The sequence below is a fragment of the Oncorhynchus nerka genome, linkage group LG1 (assembly GCF_034236695.1).
Source record: "Oncorhynchus nerka isolate Pitt River linkage group LG1, Oner_Uvic_2.0, whole genome shotgun sequence".
NCBI classification, from domain to species: Eukaryota; Metazoa; Chordata; class Actinopteri; order Salmoniformes; family Salmonidae; genus Oncorhynchus; species Oncorhynchus nerka.
In genome coordinates, this window is record NC_088396.1 from 39,471,382 (window position 1) to 39,493,901 (window position 22,520).

At 43.4% G+C, this 22,520-nt stretch overlaps 1 protein-coding gene across 4 annotated transcripts in view; it reads left to right on the forward strand.

Annotated features, from left to right (window-relative positions):
* The first annotated feature begins 951 nt into the window (after positions 1-951).
* LOC115130102 (vesicle-trafficking protein SEC22a) overlaps positions 952-22,520 on the forward strand; it is an 80,001-nt gene continuing 58,432 nt past the window's right edge. Inside the window, exons 1-8 of one of the 4 annotated variants that reach the window (XM_029660886.2) lie at positions 952-1,059; positions 6,225-6,363; positions 10,513-10,730; positions 15,809-15,972; positions 16,371-16,550; positions 18,773-18,891; positions 19,184-19,249; positions 19,887-21,816. In XM_029660886.2, the coding sequence (XP_029516746.1) occupies positions 10,546-10,730; positions 15,809-15,972; positions 16,371-16,550; positions 18,773-18,891; positions 19,184-19,249; positions 19,887-20,087 (915 nt within the window). In that variant the 5' untranslated portion in view covers positions 952-1,059; positions 6,225-6,363; positions 10,513-10,545 and the 3' untranslated portion in view covers positions 20,088-21,816. Of the gene's footprint in view, positions 1,060-6,224; positions 6,364-10,180; positions 10,286-10,512; positions 10,731-15,808; positions 15,973-16,370; positions 16,551-18,772; positions 18,892-19,183; positions 19,250-19,886; positions 21,817-22,520 lie in introns of those variants that run through there. The other 3 variants (XM_029660878.2, XM_029660895.2, XM_065018630.1) reach the window with 3 other exon arrangements.

Sequence of the window (22,520 nt, forward strand, 5' to 3'; positions counted from 1 at the left end):
GGGACATCATGTCTCGCTCCATCCACCAACGCCACGTTGCACCACAGACTGTCCAGGAGTTGGCGGATGCTTTAGTCCAGGTCTGGGAGGAGATCCCTCAGGAGACCATCCGCCACCTCATCAGGAGCATGCCCAGGCATTGTAGGGAGGTCATACAGGCACGTGGAGGCCACACACACTACTGAGCCTCATTTTGACTTGTTTTAAGGACATTACATCAAAGTTGGATCAGCCTGTAGTGTGGTTTTCCACTTTAATTTGGAGTGTGACTCCAAATCCAGACCTCCATGGGTTGATACATTTGATTTCCATTGATATGTTTTGTGATTTTGTTGTCAGCACATTCAACTATGTAAAGAAAAAAGTATTTAATAAGAATATTTCATTCAGATCTAGGATGTGTTATTTTAGTGTTCCCTTTATTTTTTTGAGTAGTGTATATATCTGACTGTTATTGAATGAAAGTGACATTATTTTCCAATATGCTGTGGTATCCATAATAATCATCAATTTCTTGCTGGTGTTAAGGTGGTGCTGATGAGAATGCATTCACGCTTCAGTTTAGCGTTTTTGTCACGAATCTTTTTCCAGAGGCAGCTCTGCAGAGTGGTCACGAAAATATTATTTTAAACCACTAAACACACTGCTAACCTTAGTGCATAACCTTAATTTTAAGACAAATACACTTGCTTTCATATGTTTACAATAAAGCCGAATTTGCAGCTGGACAATCTAGCGGAATTCTCTCAGTGCATCCTCCAAGACCAGACTCATCCCAAATAAATGTCAACCTGCGCACGCATCAGGTTGGCACTACCCATAATGCACAGCGAGTTTCTTAACGCATTCATGTCCCCGTCGGAACTCGAAATGTCCAACTTGCTAACTGATTACACGCGGCACGTGTACACCTATTCAGTTAGCAATACGGAACTTCCTAGTTCCGACTAATATCGAACGTGGCATCTGTCCTGCGTGTACGTTTGCGCCACAACAGATTGTAGGCAAATAAAAACGGTGCCCGGTGATGCTACGTTACAAGAAATAAACTACTTTGCGGTGAGTGTTGCATTAACACACGCATCTGTTCAGGTTAGCTCACAAAATAACAATTAATGTCCTATGTTTGGAATCTTGACAGCTAGTTAATGTTAGCTAGAGTGCAGTAGCTTGCTAACTTACAGTACTAGGAGAGAGCAAAAGGAGAGTAGCTAGCTAAAAAAGGTGGCCCCTTTTTTAATTGATATTATTCGACATGGATAAAGGTGGCTATGCATTCCCATTTAATAACTGAGTAGTACTACTATTAAATGTAACGTTAAGATAACTAGCTAGTGATGTTTGCTAACTTGCTATCACATTTTGCACCATCATCGACAAATGATTTGGCCAGCATTCTGCTGATCAACCTAGCTAGCTTTAGTTCAGTGTTTCTGAGCTATCAATCGCTTATGCATGTACCATATCCTGGTAAACAATGGAGAGACAAATGCAGGCTCACTCAAGACAAATGTAGCCAGTTAGCTTACTATCCAGGGGCTTGGAGAGGGCACATTTTTTCGCGAAGGCGTATGAAGTAGCCCAATCTGTACTCTTGAAGCCTACAGTTACTCCTTAACCATATGTAACGTTAGGTGTGTATCAATTTAAATGAACCTCTTTGTTTTTTGAAAATTATTTATCGCTGATATGAAAGGTAAGGAGGTCCTTATGCTTCCAAAACCGCTCCCGAGTGGCGCAGCGGTCTAACATGCTGACCAGACCTGACACGTCGCGTGCCGAGCATCGCAAAATAAATTTAGAATTCCGTGTTATTCAATTATTGCACCCACACTGCTCGCGCGCGCCAACGAGCGTCTGTGTTGCTGAAAGACCCTGTCTGTCAAAGAAATTTAAAAATAATCCAAATAACTTCACAGATCTTCATTGTAAAGGGTTTAAACACTGTTTCCCATGCTTGTTCAATGAACCATAAACAATTGCGGTCAAACGACCACCCCTCATCACTGTCAAACGTTCCCTAAAACACTTCAGCGAGTAGGCCTTTCTAATCGACCTGGCCCAGGTGTCCTGGAAGAATATTGACCTCATTCCGTCAGTAGAGGATGCCTGGTTGTTCTTTAAAAGTGTTTTCCTCACCATCTTTAATAAGCATGGCCCTTTCAAAAAATGTAGAACCAGGGACAGATATAGCCCTTGGTTCACTCCAGACCTGACTGCCCTTGACCAGCACAAAACATCCTTTGGTGTACTGCATTAGCATCGAATAGCCCCTGCGATATGATACTTTTCAGGGAAGTCAGGAACCAAAATACACAGGCAGTTAGGAAAGCAAAGGCTAGCTTTTTCAAACAGAAATTTGCGTCCTGTAGCACAAACTCCAAAAAGTTCTGGGACACTAAAGTCCATGGAGAATAAGAGCACCTCCTCCCAGCTGCCAACTACACTGAGGCTAGGAAACAGTCACCACCGATAAATCCACGATAATTGAGTATTTCAATAAGCATTTTTCTATGGCTGGCCATGCTTTCCACCTGGCTACCCCTATCCCGAAAACAGCCCTGCACCCCTCACTGCAACTTGCCCAAGCCTCCCCCATTTATCCTTCACCCAAATCCAGATAGTTGATGTTCTGAAAGAGCTGCAAAATCTGGACCCCTACAAATCAGCCGGGCTAGACCATATGGATCCTGTCTTTCTAAAATGATCTGCCGAAATTGTTGCAACCCCTATTACTAGCCTGTTCAACCTCTCAGATCTTCTGAGATCCCCTAAGATGGGAAAGCTGCCACAGTCATCCCCCTCTTCCAAGGGGGAGACACTCCAGACCCAAACTGTTACAGGCATATATCTATCCTACCCTGCCTTTCTGAAGTCTTCGAAAGCCAAGTTAATGAACAGATCACCGACCATTTAGAATCCCACTGTACCTTCTCCGCTATGCAATCTGGTTTCCGAGCTAGTCATGGGTTGACCTCAGCCACGCTCAAGGTCCTTTAGGATATCGTAACCGCCATCGATAAGAGACAATACTGTGAAGCTGTATTCATCGACCTGGCCAAGGCTTTCGACTCTGTCAATCACAACATTCTTATTGGCAGTCTCAGCAGCCTTGGTTTCTTAAATTACTGCCTCACCTGGTTCACCAACTACTTCTCAGACTCTCTTCTCTGTATACATCAATGATGTCGCTCTTGCTGCTGGTGATTCTCTGATCCACCTCTACGCAGACGACACCATTCTGTATACTTCTGGCCCTTCTTTGGACACTGCGTTAACTAACCTCCAGACGTGCTTCAATGCCATTACAACTCTTCCTTCCATGGCCTCCAACTGCTCTTAAATGCAAGTAAAACTAAATGCATGCTCTTCAACCGATCACTACCTGCCCGCCCGTCCAGCATCAATACTCTGGACGGTTCTGTCATAGAATATGTGGACAACTACAAATACCTAGGTGTCTGGTTAGACTATAAACTCTCCTTCCAGACTCACATTAAGCATCTCCAGTCCAAAATTATATCTAGAATCGGCTTCCTATTCCGCAACAAAGCCTCCTTCACTCATGCTGCCAAACACCCTCGTAAAACTGACTATCCTACCAATCCCTGACTTTGGTGACGTAATTTACAAAATAGCCTCCAACTCTCTACCCAGCAAAATGGATGCAGTCTATCACAGTGCAATCCGTTTTGTCACCAAAGCCCCATATACTTCTCCCCACTGCGACCGACTACTCCCAATGCTCTTGTTGGCTGGCCCTCGCTTCATATTTGTCGCCAAACCCACTGGCTCCAGGTCATCTATAAGGCGAGGCTTTACCGAGAAAAGTCTTCTCAGCTCACTGGTCACCATAGCAGCACCTACCTGTAGTACGCACCCCAGCAGGTATATTTCACTGGTCACCCCCAAAGCCAATTCCTAGTTTGGCCGCCTTTCCTTCCAGTTCTCTGCTGCCAATGACTGGAATGAACTGCAAAAATCGCCGGAGACTCCTAACCCCCTCACTATCTTTAAGCATCAGCTATCAGAGCAGCTCACAGATTACTGCACCTGTACATGGCCCATCCAACTACCTCATCCCCGTACTGTTATTTATTTGCTCCTTTATATCCCAGTATATCTACTTGCACATCTATCACTCCAGTGTTTTAATTGCTATATTGTAAAAAATAATGATAATTGCCACTTTGGCCCATTTATTGCCTTACCTCCCTTATCCTACCTCATTTGCACACACTGTGTATATATACACATTTTATTTGTCACATACACATGGTTAGCAGATGTTAATGCGAGTGTAGCGAAATGCTTGTGCTTCTAGTTCCGACAATGCAGTAATGACCAACGAGTAAGCTAACCTAACAATTCCACAACTACAAACTTATACACACACGTGTAAAGGGATAAAGAACATGTACATAAAGATAAATGAATGAGTGATGGTACAGCACGGCATAGGCAAGACAGATGGAAACCCTATATACATATGAGATCAGGAATAGGGTATGTAGACATATTAAGTAGCATTGTTTAAAGTGGCTAGTGATATTTTTACATCAATTTCCATCCCATTATTAAAGTGGCTATTGAGTCAGATGGTAGCAGCCACTCAATGTTAGTGGTGGCTGTTTAACAGTCTGATAGCCTTGAGATAGAAGCTGTTTTTCAGTCTCTCGGTCCCAGCTTTGATGCACCTGTAATGACCTCGCCTTCTGGATGATAAGTGGGGTGAACAGGCAGTGGCTCGGGTGGTTGTTGTCCTTGATGATCTTTATGGCCTTCCTGTGACATCAGGTGGTGTAGGTGTCCTGGAGGGCAAGTTTGCCCCCGGTGATGCGTTGTGCAGACCTCACTACCCTCTGGAGAGCCTTACGGTTGTGGGCGGAGCAGTTGCCGTACCAGGCGGTGATACAGCCCGACAGGATGCACTCGCTTGTGCATCTGTAGAAGTTTGTGAATGCTTTTGGTGACAAGCTGAATTTCTTCAACATCCTGAGGTTGAAGAGGCGCTGCTGCGCCTTCTTCACGACGCTGTCTGTGGACCACTTCAGTTTGTCCGTGATGTGTACGCCGAGGAACTTAACTTACTACCCTCTCCACTACTGTCCCGTCGATGTGGATAGGGGGGTGCTCCCTCTGCTGTTTCCTGAAGGACGCGGCTGGGGATGCTGTCTTGGCCTGCAGCCTTGCGTGGGTTTTACTCACGTTGGCTGCAGTGAAGGAGAGTCCGCAGCTTTTGGTTGCGGGCCGTGTCAGTGGCACTGTATTGTCCTCAAATAAGTTATTTAGTCTGTCTGGTAGTAAGACATCCTGGTCTCACGACGGGGCTGGTTTTCTTTTTGTAATCCGTGATTGACTGTAGACTCTGCCACATACCTCTTGTGTCTGAGCCGTTGATTTGCGACTACTTTGTCTCTATACTGACGCTTAGCTTGTTTGATTGCCTTGCGGAGGGAATAGCTACACTGTTTGTATTCGGTCATGTTTCCGGTCACCTTGCCCAGGTTAAAAGCAGTGGTTTGCGCTTTCAGTTTCACCCGAATGCTGCCATCAATCCACGGTTTCTGGTTTGGGAATGTTTTAATCGTTGCTATGGGTACAACATCGTCAATGCACTTTCTAATGAACTCGCTCACCGAATCAGCGTATTCGTCAATGTTGTTGGACGCAATGTGGAGCATATCCCAATCCACGTGATTGAAGCGTGGAATCGGATTTGTCGGACCAGCGTTGAACAGACCTGAGCGCGGGAGCTTCTTGTTTCTGTCTGTAGGCTGGGAGCAACAAAATGGATTTGTGGTCAGCTTTTCCGAAAGGAGGGCGGGGGAGGGCCTTATATGCGTCGCGGAAGTTAGAATAACAATGATCCAGGGTTTTACCAGCCCTGGTTGCGCAATCGATATGCTGATACAATTTAGAGAGTCTTGTTTTCAGATTAGCCTTGTTAAAATCCCCAGCTACAATGAATGCAGCCTCAGGATATGTGGTTTCCAGTTTGCATGGAGTCAAATAAAGTTTGTTCTGGGCCATCTGTGTCTGCTTGGGGGAATATATACGGCTGTGATTATAATCGAAGAGAATTGCCTTGGTAGATAATGCGGTCGACATTTGATTGTGAGGAATTCTAAGTCAGGTGAACAGAAGGACTTGAGTTCCTGTATGTTATGATCATACCACGTCTCGTTAATCATAAGGCATACCCCCGCCCCTCTTCTTACCAGAAAGCTGCTTGTTTCTGTCGGCGCGACGCGTGAAGAAACCAGCTGGCTGTACCGACTCTGATAGCCTGTCTCGAGTGAGCCATGTGTCCGTGAAGCAAAGAACGTTAGACTGCCTGTTACACGAATGCAGTAAGCCAAGGTAAGTTGCTAGCTAGCATTAAACGTATCTTATAAAAAAAAAAAATCATAATCACTTGTTAACTACACATGGTTGTTGATATTACTAGATATTATCTAGCGTGTCCTGCGTTGTATCTAAGTATCGGACTGAGCGGTGGTAGGCAGAAGCAGGCACGTAAACATTTATTCAAACAGCACTTTTGTGCGTTTTGCCAGCAGCTCTTCGTTGTTCGTCAAGCATTGCGCTGTTTATGACTTCAAGCCTATCAACTCCCGAGATTAGGCTAGTGTAACCGAAGTGAAATGGCTAGTTAGTTAGCGTGCGCTAATAGCGTTTCAAACGTCACTCGCTCTAAGCCTTCTAGTAGTTGTTCCCCCTGCTCTGCAAGCTACACTGGCAGTATACACTGCCTATAAGAACATCCAATAGTCAAAGGTTAATGAAATACAAATGGTATAGAGGGAAATAGTCCTATAATAACTACAACCTAAAACTTCTTACCTGGGAATATTGAAGACTCATGTTAAAAGGAACCACCAGCTTTCATATGTTCTCATGTTCTGAGCAAGGAACTGAAACGTTAGCTTTCTTACATGGCACATATTGCACTTTTACTTTCTTCTCCAACACTTTGTTTTTGCATTATTTAAACCAAATTGAACATATTTCATTATTTATTTGAGGTTAAATTGATTTTATTGATATATTAATTTAAAATAAGTGTTCATTCATTATTGTTGTAATTGTCATTATTACAAATACATTTGAAAAAATTGTCCGATTAATCGGTAATGGCGTTGAAAAATCATAATGGGTCGACCTCTAGAGGACGTTACTTTTTTTGCTGAATTTTGTCTTCCTGTCGTTCTTGGGTCCATACACATCGCAGCATTTCTTGTTGCTACCGGCTGCAATCTAGAATGATGAGAACCTTGTTCAGGAATTTGACTTATATCTCACTTGGATATATAGTTACAGCAGGCCAGGGAAGGAGAATCAGGCACACACGTGCAACAACATCACTCGCATTTACTTCTGGTATTGGAGTTGTTGGTTCGAGTGGATGGGGCACCGGCATCCTCCTCCTGAATGCTACTCATGATGGCTGCAGAAGCTGGGGTCCTTGGAATATGTTGCAACCTCTGAATTTGAGGTCTTACCAATGCCTTACCCAGCTTCTCGAAAAAGAGCCGTCTCCTCTGAAGCTTCTCTCTGTTCCAATCTGGGTTCAACGCCATCCAGATGACGAACGTGTTGTATGCCGAGATGTCCAAGATGTTGATGATTATCCAGCGTAGGGTTCTTCTTTTGCAGCTATAGCCAGTAACCAGCTTGCCTAAATTGTCCACCCCTTTTGTGGAATTGTAATCTATTATGATTTCTAGTTTTTGAAACTCCTGCCCACAGATTCTCCCATCCCTATGCAGCGTACTCATGAGTACCACATTTTTGCCTTTCTTTGGCACATAGGACACTAGGGATGTGTCTGCCATGAACTCAAATTTGGAGGAATTGGTAGGCCTCTTCTGTGTATTCAACAGCAGAAGTGGGAGCGCTGGCTTGTTTTTTTCGTACTGTTCTTACCATCGTCAGCTTCCTCTTGAGGAGCTCCTGTCCCAGCTTGTGCGAAGTAAAAAAAAGTTATCGCATGTGATGTTGTGCCCACGGAGTCCCTGTGTCACGTCCAGGACAACCCGCATCCCTTGGTTCTTCTCAGGGGCTCCTCCATCTGGCTTCCCTGTATATACTTGCAAGTTCCACGCATATGATGAAGCAGCATCACAGGCAGCCCAGATCATGATTCCATATTTTGTGGTATGTACTGCCTGAAGGGGCAGCGGCCCCTAAATGGCATATGCTGCTCATCAACAGTAACATTGGGACCAGTGTTATAAAACAGGTTAACCTGTTTGGGGTAGGGGGCAGCATTTTCACTTTTGGATAAATAGCGTGCCCAAACTGAACTGCCCCCTCTGTCCCAGATCCTAATATATGTATATTAGTATTGGATAAACACTCTGAAGTTTCTAAAACTGTTTGAGTCATGTCTGTGTATAACAGAACTTATTTAGCAGGCAAAAGCCCAAGGACAAACCATTCAGATGTTGTCTCTTCAATATGTTTTCATGGGGAATCCAGAATTTCCTGCAGTTTCTACCGCTTCCACTGGATGTCACCAGTTTGTAGAAATTGGTTGAGGTTTTTGCTTTGTGTAATGAAGAAGTACCATAGCTCAGAACGAACGTCACTTCATGTGTACCTTTTTTGATAGAGGCGCGTAACCAGAAAAGTCTGTTTGTTTTGCTACTAGAAGCGTCCGTTTGTTTTGCTCCTGTATTGAACACGATCATCCTGTCTTCAATTTGAGCGATTTTATATACGTTTAGAAATACCTAAAGTTGTATTACAAAAGTAGTTTGAAATCTTTTGGCCAAGTTTTACAGGTAACTTTTGAGATTTTTTTTAGTGATGTTGCGTAATTTGGAAGCGGTGTTTTTCTGGATCAAACACACCAAATAAATGGACATTTTGGCTATATCGACGGAATTAATCGAACGAAAGGACCATTTGTGATGTTTATGGGACATATAGGAGTGCCAACAAAAGAAGCCCGTCAAAGGTAAGACAACGAGTGTAGCTTTAATTCGCTATCTTGCATGTGTTAGATTTTTATAGAAATGTATTTGAATTTGGCGCTCTGCATTTTCCCTGGCTATTGGCCATGTGGGACGCAACCATCCACTTGTCCCACACGGACCTGATTGCTGCTAGCTTGTCTTTGCTGCCCTGCTGGTCTGGTGTCTCGGTTATTGAAGACGATTAATCCTGGAAATAATGTGGAAGTTTTCCCAGAGGCGTTGTTGCACTGAAAAGATCTGAATTGACAAACATGATCCTCATATTCTGAAAATTCTTCATCTTCCAAAGTGGAAGATGCTCCTTCCATGCTAGCTTCTCTGTGTGCAAAAATGATTTCTAAGGCCCTCTGAGCAGAGATTTTTGCCATACTGATTCATTGTGTTAAGGAGCCACACACGCAAAGCTGTTTTATGTGTCCCTCTCAATTTGCACCTGGCTGGGTTAGTGTGGGAAAATACTGCATTTTTATTACTTTTTTTTACAATGTATCGTAATAACATTGTACAGGCTCCCGTCAAGACGTTGTGTAGTTTCTCACACTACAACGGGTAAAGAGTGCGAGAAAATCAAGAGACAGGTTCTTGTCGTTTATGTTGGAACAGCAGGCCCAGGGAGGAAGACAGGTTCTTGTCCTTTATGTTGGAACAGCAGGCCCAGGGAGGAAGACAGGTTCTTGTCCTTTATGTTGGAACAGCAGGCCCAGGGAGGAAGACAGGTTCTTGTCCTTTATGTTGGAACAGCAGGCCCAGGGAGGAAGACAGGTTCTTGTCCTTTATGTTGGAACAGCAAGCCCAGGGAGGAAGACGGGTTCTTGTCCTTTATGTTGGAACAGCAGGCCCAGGGAGGAAGACAGGTTCTTGTCCTTTATGTTGGAACAGCAGGCCCAGGGAGGAAGACAGGTTCTTGTCCTTTATGTTGGAACAGCAGGCCCAGGGAGGAAGACAGGTTCTTGTCCTTTATGTTGGAACAGCAGGCCCAGGGAGGAAGACGGGTGACGGCACACAGCAAACCTTTTTGTTTAATTTGTACTTGTTTTTACCTACATGCGCACTTTTATTACCTTCGAAACCACATATGTAATATGAATATGTAAGGGGGTGTTATTTTGCATGTTCTTCACAGAAAATGAGCCAAGGCCAATGAGTCTCAGGTTATTCATTGTATAAGTTTTATTTTAGTAAACATTGAAAACAAAACTCCCCCATACAGAAGACGCCTTCTTCCATTGACTGCAGTGTAATGGAACTGAGATTCATGACCAAGAGCAAGCTATTAGCACTTTGAAAAACTGCTATCCAAGGTACCGAACCGTGGCAGACAAAGATTAGTCCTTCACTAACTTCAGTTATCCCATTTATTATGATCTATTCTAGTGTTACACAAGGCTACCCAAAATAATGTGAATTGGATATAGCTATGGTAATATTGATATGCTGGCAATTCTGTTAAACTAGGCCTTTTTTATCAGAATGCTAATGAATTCACAAATATCATGCTCTATGAACATGTTCCATTTTTTTCTTTTAGGTTTCCAGTGAGTGTGTAGAGCTAGCCAGCTGTATGATGTCAATGGTCTTGTTTGCCTCTGTGGTGCGGGTGGTGGACGGTCTACCCCTGTCTGCCTCCACAGACTACGAGCAGGACAAAGGCCTTCAGGAAACCAAGAAGCAAGTCAAAGCACTGTCTAAGAAACTCAGCCAGTTCCCTGACCGATGCACTCTGAAGGCTGGACAGTACAATATCAAGTAAGTTGCAAGTCACACTTAATGGGATACTTCAGGAGGTTTTGGGATACTTCAGGAGGTTTTGCTAACTAATGCTAGGCCAGTTGGTCTTCCTGGGGAATTTAACAAAATTGGGTCTCGTCCAGGATTTTGTTTTCCATGAGTATGGAAGTCACTCTAGTCACCTACTCTGAAGGTCTGCTGTGCCCAAATATTTGAGTGTTCAAAATACACTTTTGTGGTAGTTTGTCACTGACCTTGTAAGATTGGTGGAATCTTTTTGAAAGTTGTATAAACACACAGGCTAATAAAAAATGTAAAAAGGGCCATGGACTCTTTTAATAAAATAAAACATGTAATTATTATATAATTTGACCCACTTGTTCTCCCCAATTTTGTGGTATCCAATTGTTAGTAGCTACTATCTTTTGTCTCATCGCTACAACTCCCGTACGGGCTCAGGAGAGACGAAGGTCGAGAGTCATGCGTCCTCCGATACACAACCCAACCAAGCCACACTGCTTCTTAACACAGCGCGCATCCAACCCGGAAGCCAGCCGCACCAATGTGTTGGAGGAAACACCGTGCACCTGGGAACCTTGGTTAGTGCGCACTGCGCCCGGCCCGCCACAGGATTCGCTGGTGCGCGATGAGACAAGGATATCCCTACCGGCCTAACCCGGACGACGCTAGGCCAATTGTGCGTGGCCCCGAGGACTTCCCGGTCGCGGTTGGTTACGACAGAGCCTGGGCACGAACCCAAAGTCTCTGGTGGCACAGCTGGCGCTGCAGTACAGCGCCCTTAACCACTGCGTCACCCGGGAGCCTCTGGCCATGGACTCTTAAGTTGAAAGCATTTGTAATAAACCCTACATGGGAGATGCTAGATACATTTATGAAGGCTAATCCGCTCAACATTGCAAAGCATTATATCAGATTGGTATCTGGCAATCCAAAAGCAGTAGGCAGTTGATCGGTACTGCTTTGGTGGAGGAGGAAATCCATCTGGAGATGTTGATGAAATGGGTCCTACGGGTGGTAGAGTACATCCCGGAGACGTGCAGCTGAGGGAGTTAGAAATTAAGGTTGGAGGAACAGAAATTAGAACTTGAGCACAAGGAAAGTGAATGTGAGGAGAGATTGGAGGAACATAAATGAGTTAGAGCACAGTGAATGACGAGATGAGCGTGCAGCCAAACAACAAGAATGTACAGCTAGACTAGAACAATAAGAATGTGTGCATGCCATTCGATTGAAAGAGCTGGAAGCATACCGAATCCAGTTTGGCCATCTTGCTCCCTCAACAGAGTTTGATCTTGGTCAGAACACCTGATTGTACTGCCTTTTTGATGAAAAAGAGGTGGATGTATGCATTACTTTGAGGGGATTCCCACATCCCTAAAATGGCTGAGATATTTGGTGTCCTTGTGGGAAAGGCTCAAAGTGTATGCCGCCTTATTTCCCGACCAGGGTTCCGATTGACACTGTTCTAGCTGCTATACTTCGGGCTTATGAGTTGGTCCCAGAGGCATACCGACAATAGTTCCGTAAATGACAAAAGACACAATCGCAAAGCCATGATGAGTTCGCTGGGGAACAAGCATGTCTTTTGATCGCTGCTGTGGTTCTCAAGAGGTCAAGGACCTTGAGGATTTGAAGACACTCCTACTTCTCGAGCAGTTCAAAAATTGCCTTCCCCTCTACATTTATGAGCACAAGGATCTCACTCTTGAGAAAGCTGCAATTCTTGCAGTTTGAGTTTGTGTTGAGAGACAAGGATCTTCAAAGCACCCAGTAGTTATCCCTATGCAAAAAATGCAGAGAAGTCACATCCTACTGCTCAGTGAAATCACAGTTTAGCCTTTTGTTAATCCACCGGTCGTCTCAGATTTTGAAATTATGCTTTACAGCGAAAGCAATCCAAGCGTTTGTAAGTTTATCGATCGCATGACAAAACATTAAGTAGCATCAGGTAGCTTGGTCACAAATCAGAAAAGCAATCAAATGAATCGTTTACCTTTGATCTTCGGATGTTTTCACTCACGAGACTCCCAGTTACACAACAAATGTTCCTTTTGTTCAATAGAGATCATTTTTATATGCAAAATACCTCCTTTTGTTTGCCGCATTTGTGTTTAGAAATTATTATTTATTATTTAGAACAGGTCCTCTACGCTAGATTTAGTTATTTGGCAACTTTAGTCGTAAATTATACAAACCTTAGAATGTCTTAGAAATCAAAACATATATATGGGCTGCATGATGCAACTATCGGCTGTTGATGATTTGAGAAAGTAGCAAAAAAAAGCTTGCACATTCCTTGCCTCGGGCTGCACAGCACAGCACAGATCATCAAGTGATCATATTTTCACCCATCAGACTATTCTCAATGTAGTCTTGACTAAAATGTGAAATGAGTTTTGATTTAGACTGTCCCATTATGAAATGGGCAAGGGGAGAAAGACATGTCATCCGTATACACTGGAATAGCGAATGGAGGCGGCTCGTTTTCCCACCGGTCCGCTTTTCAATGATGCCAGGTAGACTAGTTTGTTTTATAGCGGCGCATGTGCTTAATATGAGCAGCTGATAAATATAAGGATACTTATTTCACTCCACGCATCAACCACTGTTTGAGGAGCGCAGCGAGAGCCTGCATGCAACAGGTGATATTTCACCCAAACTCTGTATGCCATGGACTCTCCAACCCTGTTCCTACAGCTACCCAATGCTTCATTTATAGTGACATCTGCACCGAAACATATTTCACTAAACTGTTGACAGCCCCTCTGTGCGCTGGAGAAAGGAATAGAGGAAGAGATGGAAACGCATGGTGGTGAGATTCTCTAGCTATGAAAATATTTCCCTATTAAGACTATTCACAATCAAATAGAAATTCACTATAATTTGCAGGGTAACTGCCCTGCACAATCAAATAGAAATTCACTATAATTTGTAGGGTAACTGTAACTGCCCTGCACAATCAATGAACCAACAGCATTGCCAAAGGCTATATGTTCTCTCCCAGACTCGTGGATAGACATTTTGGAGTGTAGCATAAGGTAACCAGTCCATCCAGTATGCATAATAACAGTCCACGTTCAAAGCCGATTACTAAAATGTGTTAAGTTGTTTAGTATAGGCTAGACCAATTATGTACCAAAGACATCTTAAATCAGTAAAAAAAAAAATGCCAGGTGTAATATGTAGTAGGCTATGTAGGCACAATCATAATTATAACTTTATACCCCTTTTTCTCCCCAATTTTGTGATATCCAAATGTCTTGTCTCATCGCTGCGACTCCCATAAGGAGAGGCGAAGGTCGAGAGCCATGCGTCCTCCGAAACATGACCCAACCAAACCGCACTGCTTCTTGACACTGCCCGCTTAACCCGGAAGCCAGCCACACCAATGTGTTGGCGGAAAAACCGTACACCTGGCGACCGTATCAGTGTGTATGCACCCGGCCCGCCACAGTCACTAGAGCGTGATGGGACAAGGACATCTCTGCCAGCCAAACCCTCCCCTAACCCGGACAACGCTGGGCCAATTGTGCACCGCCCCATGAGCCTGGACTCAAACCAGGATCTCTTGTGGCACAGCTAGCAACTGCGATGCAGTGCCTTAGACCACTGCGCAACTCGGGAGGCCTCACACAATCAGAATTGTAGTAGTTTTTTTGTTTGTTTTGCAGACTTGAGCTCATAAGCCTAGGTGTATGTATAGGCTCTAATATGCATACAGGCGTTTTGAATGAGTCATCACTTTAGAGACCCCAACCAACACATGTCCAGAGTGCATAAGAGGAGATGACCGTGACTCAACGGAAGTGTGGAATTCTTCTGTGGTCATGACTGCCGATGTGTCAGTAAAACGCTCACCTTGATTCTGTCCTATTGCTGATGTCACAACAAAGTGCACTTTTCCTTGTTTTGTGAATATCTATTAAAGCTCTTTCCTGAAATGCTCCAATTCCCCTAATATGAGTTTTGTGACAGCCCGACAATTGTAATTGACCAAACTGTTTTAAGAAACACAACTGCGGCATTACAAAATCCATCTGTTCACATGGACATGGGTTATTAGACACTTGGTCCCATTAATGCCGTGCTCAAAAGGTCCGGCCTTCAACCATTTTTAGATCGGACAAAAACGAGCACCGACTAAGACATCATTTTGAATGGTCACCCAACTCGGAATTCCGAGTTGGAAACTCTGGAATCATCCTAGAAATCTTACTTTCCGACCTGAAGATCGATGACGGCACAATTTGAACTAGTCCCCCCCAAGAGTTCCCAGTTGTCTTGAAACCACCATTAGACAGCAGATATTGGCTTGAATGAGGTGTGTGTGTGTGTGTGTGTGTGTGCACGCACACATTCCTCCCTCTAGGCGCAGCGTTGGTTGGCCATCCACTCTACAGTCTGAAGCCTCATTTGTTATCATGAGGTCCTTTAATCAAGGCCCAACATCGGCCTCACTGTGAAGGAAAGAGACTGAGGACATGTCAGACAGCAGTTAAGTCACTGGGTAATCTGATTTAAAGCTCCTTTTGGGCAATGCTTAACTCTGATGTATTGGCCCTTCGAGGGGCTCTGCTGAGCTCCAGTTGAGTGGATGCTATGATTTTTGTCCCTCCCTCCCTGCCACTCTCCAAATGACCATAATTCAGCAGCCATACTTCATAAGCAGAGGGAAAAGAGAGTGAGCTAGCTGTTCCCCCTCCCCATTTAATACTTGTTTTAATCTTTCTGTAAAGAAATTTAGAGACCGATCCTGGCATCTCTTAGCACACTGCAAACCAACCTTCAAGCCACCTGTTAACATTTCTGTGAATTATTTTCGATGGATTGGTTGGAAACACCTCTGGGAGGTTCCTTTTTTGTGTAATATCTTAAATGGTATTTCTTGGTAATCTTGCATAGCTATTATAATGCCAGTTGTTTTGTTACATCTCCAAATATAATTTTGATCCTGAATAACATGCAGGGACATCTCATGGTTTTGTTTATGAATAATACTGAACTCCACTGTTCAGCATTGTAATTGCAGGAAATAATAGTCCACTGTATTCCTGCTCACTCTGTGTGTCTTTCAGTTTCACCTGCTCTCTGGGTGTGGGTTATCTGATGGTATGTACAGAGACCTACCCCAACGTCCTGGCCTTCTGTTTCCTGGATGAGCTGCAAAGGGAGTTCATCGTCACGTACGACGCCAAGCGTGTTAATAGCGCTGTGAGGCCATACTCCTTCATCGAGTTGGGTGAGTCTCTCCTCTTGTTTTCCCAACAAACCCATGCATTGTCTTACTTTAGAAGCACAGGGTTTCCCTTAGCCTGGTCCCAGAGCTGTTCGTGCTTTTCTGCCTACTCCTGGCGTGACCTTGACTGTAGTGTTGACAAGACTAGACTGCACAAACAGATCTGGGACCAGGCTAGTTTTCCCTCGTTTGATGCTTTCAAAAATATATTATATTCCATTTAGCAGACACTTATTATTTTTGCGTATGGGTGGTCTCAGGAAACTAACCCACTATCATGCCCAAACATTTTAGAGCATGTTTATACTGTACCCGCAGGAACATACAATTCCTAGGTTGTATTTTCATGATAGATTTCTCTATTCTCACACCCTTCATACTTGTGTTGCGGCCTCTTCCAGACAACTTCATCCAGAAGACGAAGCAGCGCTTCAACAGCCCCCGCTCTCTGTCCACTAAGATCAACCTGGCCGACATGCAAACAGAGATCAAACTTCGACCGCCCTACCAGCTGTCCCCTGAGGACCTAGGATCCATCAACGGCTTCTCATACCACACCCCCTCCAAGTACAAGGGCATAAGTAGGTACCCCACACAGACACATACACAGGATAGTTGTGGGAAAACTTCTTAGGGCTAGGCGTCCCACCAGCGGGACAACTTCCGGTGAAACTGGAGGGTGGTCAGTTCACATAAATAATCATAAAAATGATGTATTATGTATATTAAATATTTAGGTACATACAAGTGTCTTATATTGATTTAAAGCTTAAATTCTTGTTAATCTAACTGCACTGTCCGATTTACCGTAGCTATTACAGCTAAAACATGCCATGCGATTGTTTGAGGACGGAGCCCCACATCAAAATATTTTTCCACCGGCGCAGGTTTCATTACATTTACATTTACATTTAAGTCATTTAGCAGACGCTCTTATCCAGAGCGACTTACAAATTGGTGCTTTCACCTTATGACATCCAGTGGAACAGCCACTTTACAATAGTGCATCTAGGTCTTTTAAGGGGGGGGGGGAGAAGGATTACTTTATCCTATCCCTTTCATAAATTTACAAATGGCGATTTTAAATATTCACTTTTGAAAATCTTCCTCTGATTTGTCATCCAAAGGGTCCCAGCTATAACATGTCGTTTTTTGGGATAAAATCCTTCTTTATATCCCAAAAAGTATGTTTAGTTGGCACCAACGATTTGAGTAATCCACTCGTTCAACATAGAGAAAGGAATCTGAAAATCTGCCCCTAAACTTTGTTTCAACAAGTCTAAAATAAATGTCTATCTTCTCCTCAGATACCCTAAAATGTAATCAAACTATAATATTTCTTATGGAAACAAGTATGTTCAATAGGATTTTAGCAGATGCGTCATTTATTCATGGCGCGCGCAAACACAAATTTCTAAGACTCTGTCCCTGTACTAAAACTGATATTTCTTATTCGCTTTGGAAGTTACAAGCCTGAAACCTTGAACATAGCTTCCACAGGGTGTCAGCAGTCTATCGGAATTCCATCCTGGGAGCTAGAATTGAGTATGCCCTTATACTTGCAAATGTAAAAGCATGGTCTCTCTCCCCCAAAAAATTCTGGTTGGGTTTTTCTTTGGATTTTCTCCTACCATATCTATTGTGTTCTCCTCCTACATTATTTAAACATTTCTACAGTCTTCAAAGTGTTTTCTTTCCAATGGTACCAATTTTATGCATATCCTGGCTTCAGGGCAGGCAGTTTACTTTGGACATGTCATTCAGGCAGAAATGGAGAAAAAAGGGTCCTAACCCTAAGACGCTTTAGTTAGGTTATGATATTTTCTCATCAACCTCTACCGCTCTACAGGGTTTTAACAAACATATTATTTTAGTGCCTGTTGTCTATTACATAGCTTAGTCTTTCACATTCAGCCATACGTTGACAAACTCATACGCTAGTTTATGCACATTGAGGTGTGCCAACCTGCCTTTTGTGTTTTCACACACAGTAAACTTGTAAGGCTCTTTACTTAAGCTCTAACATGATCACTTCACTGTGTACTGAATGACAAATTGATTTGCATTCCATCCACCTCATTCTAATCCTCCCTTGTCCTGTTCATCTAAGCCTTTACTGTAGACATCTCCTTCTGTCACGTTAGCACATGTTGAAAATGGCTTCCATCCATTCCATACCTCATGGACAGCTTGGTTGGGAACATGTTTGGAACAGAACCAAAGTTAATCACTTGAAAGCCCTATAGGGTCAGTTCTTTGAAGGACACCTTGGCATGCAGCTGTGTGTGTGTGTGTGTGCCCCTCCATTAGTGACCGGCCCACCACCTCTCTGTTGGTACCTTCACACCTCAGTAATCCCAGCTAAATGATTGTGCCCTGGGTCACCACAGCTCCTCTGTCTCCCCAAGAACTTCTGCATTCATATTCACTTTCCTGTCACTCAATGTGAAGGGATGATCATCAAAACTTTGTCATTTTGGGATTTAGTCACTGGTTTCTCTTCAAATGTAAGGAGAATTCTAAGATTGCACATGATGGTATAGTGCAGTGGTTGACCATGTCTATACCCTGAACCTAATCCTGCTCTGTAGCTATTCATCATATTTATAAGAATTTAGCTGCAAGATATTACTTTGCACCCTACCTTTAGGTCAAGGCAGCCTCTGGCACTGAGTCTGTATTGTGATGTCCTTCAGAATCACAACGTAGCTGTTTATCTCAGTCTGTATAGTCTCTTAATGTGTCTATTGCTCATTGGCCAGGTCATTTCTGCTGGCTCCTAACAGTTCCCTTCTCTGCCCAGCTCCCAGCCAACAGCTTGATCCTGTGACTCTACCTGGCATCGTCTCCTGTGTGCTGAGCATCCTCTGTGGAGGCCTCAATCTACTCCGAGGGGTTCATGCTATAGAGAGCACCATACAGGTAATGCCAGAGCGATGGATACATTACTCTATTTAATTCAGTGGGAAAGTCCAAAGTGACCCCCTGTAGCTAATCCAAGCCTTTTTATATGAACAGTTTGTAATACCTGTATTTATCTTAGTGGGTATGCTTATTATTGCTTTTCAGAGGCTTTTATTGTCCAATGCTTTTGTTGGCTTTCTTGTCGTACCAGTTTCACCAAGCCTTGTTTCAAGCCTACCTACTGCTGTACATTGACCTCGCTATCTTTTCTTCTCTCCCTTGTCTTCATCCCCCGTTGGTTTGTCGGCAGAACGACGACGAAGACTTTAATTACGTGATTGCCTTTTTCCTGGGCACAGCAGCCTGTCTGTATCAGGTAAGTCATAGCGAGCAAGAGCTATCTTGTCTCCTTCTGGCAGTCACTGATGAGTGAGGTGCGGCTCCCGAGTGACGCAGTGGTCTAAGCCATTGCTTCTCAGTGCTAGAGGAGTCACTACAGACTCTGGTTCGATTCCAGGCTGTATCACAACCGGCCGTGATTGGAAGTCCCATAGGGTGGTGCACAATTGGCACAAGGTCGTTAGGGTTTGGCCGGGGTAGGCCGTCATTGTAAATAAGAATTTGTTCTTAATTGACTTGCCTAGTTAAATAAATTAAAAACAACCTTGCACTTTGCATCTGTACAGAGGGGGTTGTTAGTGTTCGTCTGAGTCTAGCTACAGTTTACACATAATTGTACATTGAAAAGTGCAAATAATATGCATTACATTTATGTTGCAGAATAGGGCTTGTCATTTTATTGCTGGTAGTTGATTTAAGCTTGCACTAAATAATTGGGGCATCCTTGAGTAAAGGTCAAATATTGGACATAGTTTGAAAGCAAAGAAAGATTGGTCTCCTGCAAGGGATTTTCAATACAATGAAGTATCTCTATTGTTCTCACAGAAGTTGACTTCTCTGCTTCCCGGTGTCGGTCTCTCACTCCATCTCTCCCTTTCTCTCCCTCTCTTCAGTGTTCCCTGTTTGCGTACTTCTCTGTGTGGAGGAACAGTAAGTCGTTCCTGGCCTTCGCCCTGATCTGTCTGTCCAACATGTACCTTTATGAACTGAGGAACGTGTGGCAGATCCTCTTCCATGTGACTGTAGGGGCCTTCATGACACTACAGATCAGACTGAGGCAGCCGCAGGGCAAAGCTCCGGACTACAACGTCTGACAAAAACTACAACCGCGAGACTTACAGTCAAACAATAAGAAATAAACAACTTCAGTGTCTGACAAAACCCAACAAATATACTAATTTTACAACCAACCACCAACAACAAAACCATGTCTAAGGCTACGGAGCAAAGAAGTGACTCTGCTCCTGCTCTCTTTATCATGTTTCTTCCCCACCACCGCTCAGGACTGTGGGCCAGCCTGGCCCTGCCTCAATCCCGTTGGATGCTGAGCTCACTTTAGCGTGGCCTCAAAGTGATACGGCCCAATAGGATTAATGGGTGGTGCCACTACAGCCAAATAATTGGCTAATAATATTTATATGAATATGTTTGGGGTAACCATCAGGAGTCTGAACAGGGGTTACTGACTTAAATTGAATCTCTGGCATCACAGACATGTATAATTGAAGTAATTTAGCAGACGCTCTTATCCAGAGTGAATACAGGAGAAATTAGTGTTAAGTGCCTTCCTAAAGGACATATCGACTTTATTTATTTTTACCTAGTTGGCTCGGGGATTCAAACCAGCGACCTTTTGGTTACTGACCCAATGCTCTTAACCGTTAGGCTACCTGCCACCCCAGTATCATATGTTATTAAATCTCTTGGCTCGTAAAGATTTGTTTTATTGATTTGAGAATAATTTATTCAAAATAATGTGTATGATCATGTCACACCTGTTACTTCCATGTACTTTGTTGCAGGCTTCATGAATATGCGATTGCTTGAAAGCGGAGTTTGGCATGGCAAATGTAATGTGGTGGTGTTATCCCACTGTTTTCATCACTGGGAGGCCAACCTTATCAACTCTATCATCTGCCAGACCTGGTGCAGTGGTGGTAACAGCAGCCGGAAAGGGTTTAATTGACCTGTGAGCCATCTGCCATCCCGATGTTTCAGGGTATTACTCTAAAGGCCAGAGTCGGAGAGGAGCTAGACGAGTTACTTATATTGGAGCAGAAATGGTTACTTCCAAAAATACTCCATGCATTTCTTTTCTTTTGCCATGTATTTTCCAATGCATCATTTATTTTGCATAGCTTTTGGATTATATTGCAGAAATGTTTGTCATGTCAGAAGCAGAAATTACTGAGGGCAATGTCAGTAAACTTCCTAGAAATATTGTTAATTTAATGATGAGTTAAGGGATTGTGCGAACAGTTAGTTTTTTTGGGGGTGGAGTGGCCAGTGTCAGTCAGACTAGAGATAGTCATTGCATGAGTGGAGAGTATAAACATGGAACCAAGTATTATGAACATCTGGCAACAAACTACATGTATATCTGGGCACTACTGCACTGATCCAACCCTTAAGATTTGTCATCAACAATGGCCAACATGTTTTCTATTAGCCTGTACATCTTAGCAGACTGTGGTACTTGACTTTTGTGACCTAAGTTAGCCTCCAGTATGACATCTAGGACTTAAATGTTTTATTTTATGTTGGCTTTTTCCAGGGGTGCAACTTTCACTGCGTATGGTGCATTTTTACCCCCCCCCCCAGTTGAATCACTGGAATGTCATACAAAATGTGTTAACGGTGTGCTTTAGGACCATGCGGATGCCTCCGAGCAGTCGGGTAGGGTGTTTATCCGACTGAATAAAAGAAGTCTCCCCCCACTTCTAAAACCAAAGTTGCGCCCCTGGCTGTTTCTAATGACATACTTTTTCAATCAATGTAATGTAACTAAATATACAACCATTAAACAGATCCTCATTTTGCTAATGGTGTGTGCATAACCAAGTAGTTTCCTACTTAGTTTACTATTTCCACATTCTTTACATTCTTCAAGCTCTGTTAAGTTGGTTGTTGATCATTGCTAGACAGCCATTTTCAAGTCTTGCCCTAAATGTCCAAGCCAAGGGGTGTGAATATTTTCTGAAGGCACTGTGAGGTTTCTTAGAGGTTTCTTTACTGTATGTATAAAGTACCATTAAATGTAGTGCCTGTATCAGCGCAATAGAATTCCAAATGGATACCATACAATCCAGAATCTACTACACCTGAGGCAAACCGGAGTAGTGCATTTCTAATTGTTATTTCAAACGAGTTTCATATAAAAAATTCCCCCTTGTGCCTTGGCAGCAGATAATGGGGATCCCTAATAAATCTAAATCAGGAAGTGTAAGGTTGAATGCAGAAGAAGTCGTAGGTATTAGAAGGGGAATTGTAACTCATCTGGACAGCACTTTAAATTTGAATGCAAGTGAGGGGGGACGGCCGTTGCCATCTAGGCCTATTTGTGACTAATAAAGACGTAATCAACATTATTTTTACACTGTCCACAGCAACCGTGGTGTGCTGCTTTTAAAGGGCATGGACTCGGCAAGATTACCAATTTATGAGTCCCGCCAAATCATTGTCTTCATCCAGCTGTATTATGCAGTGATTTCCTTTGAAGTGCAGGGCATTTAAAGCACTTCTACCTT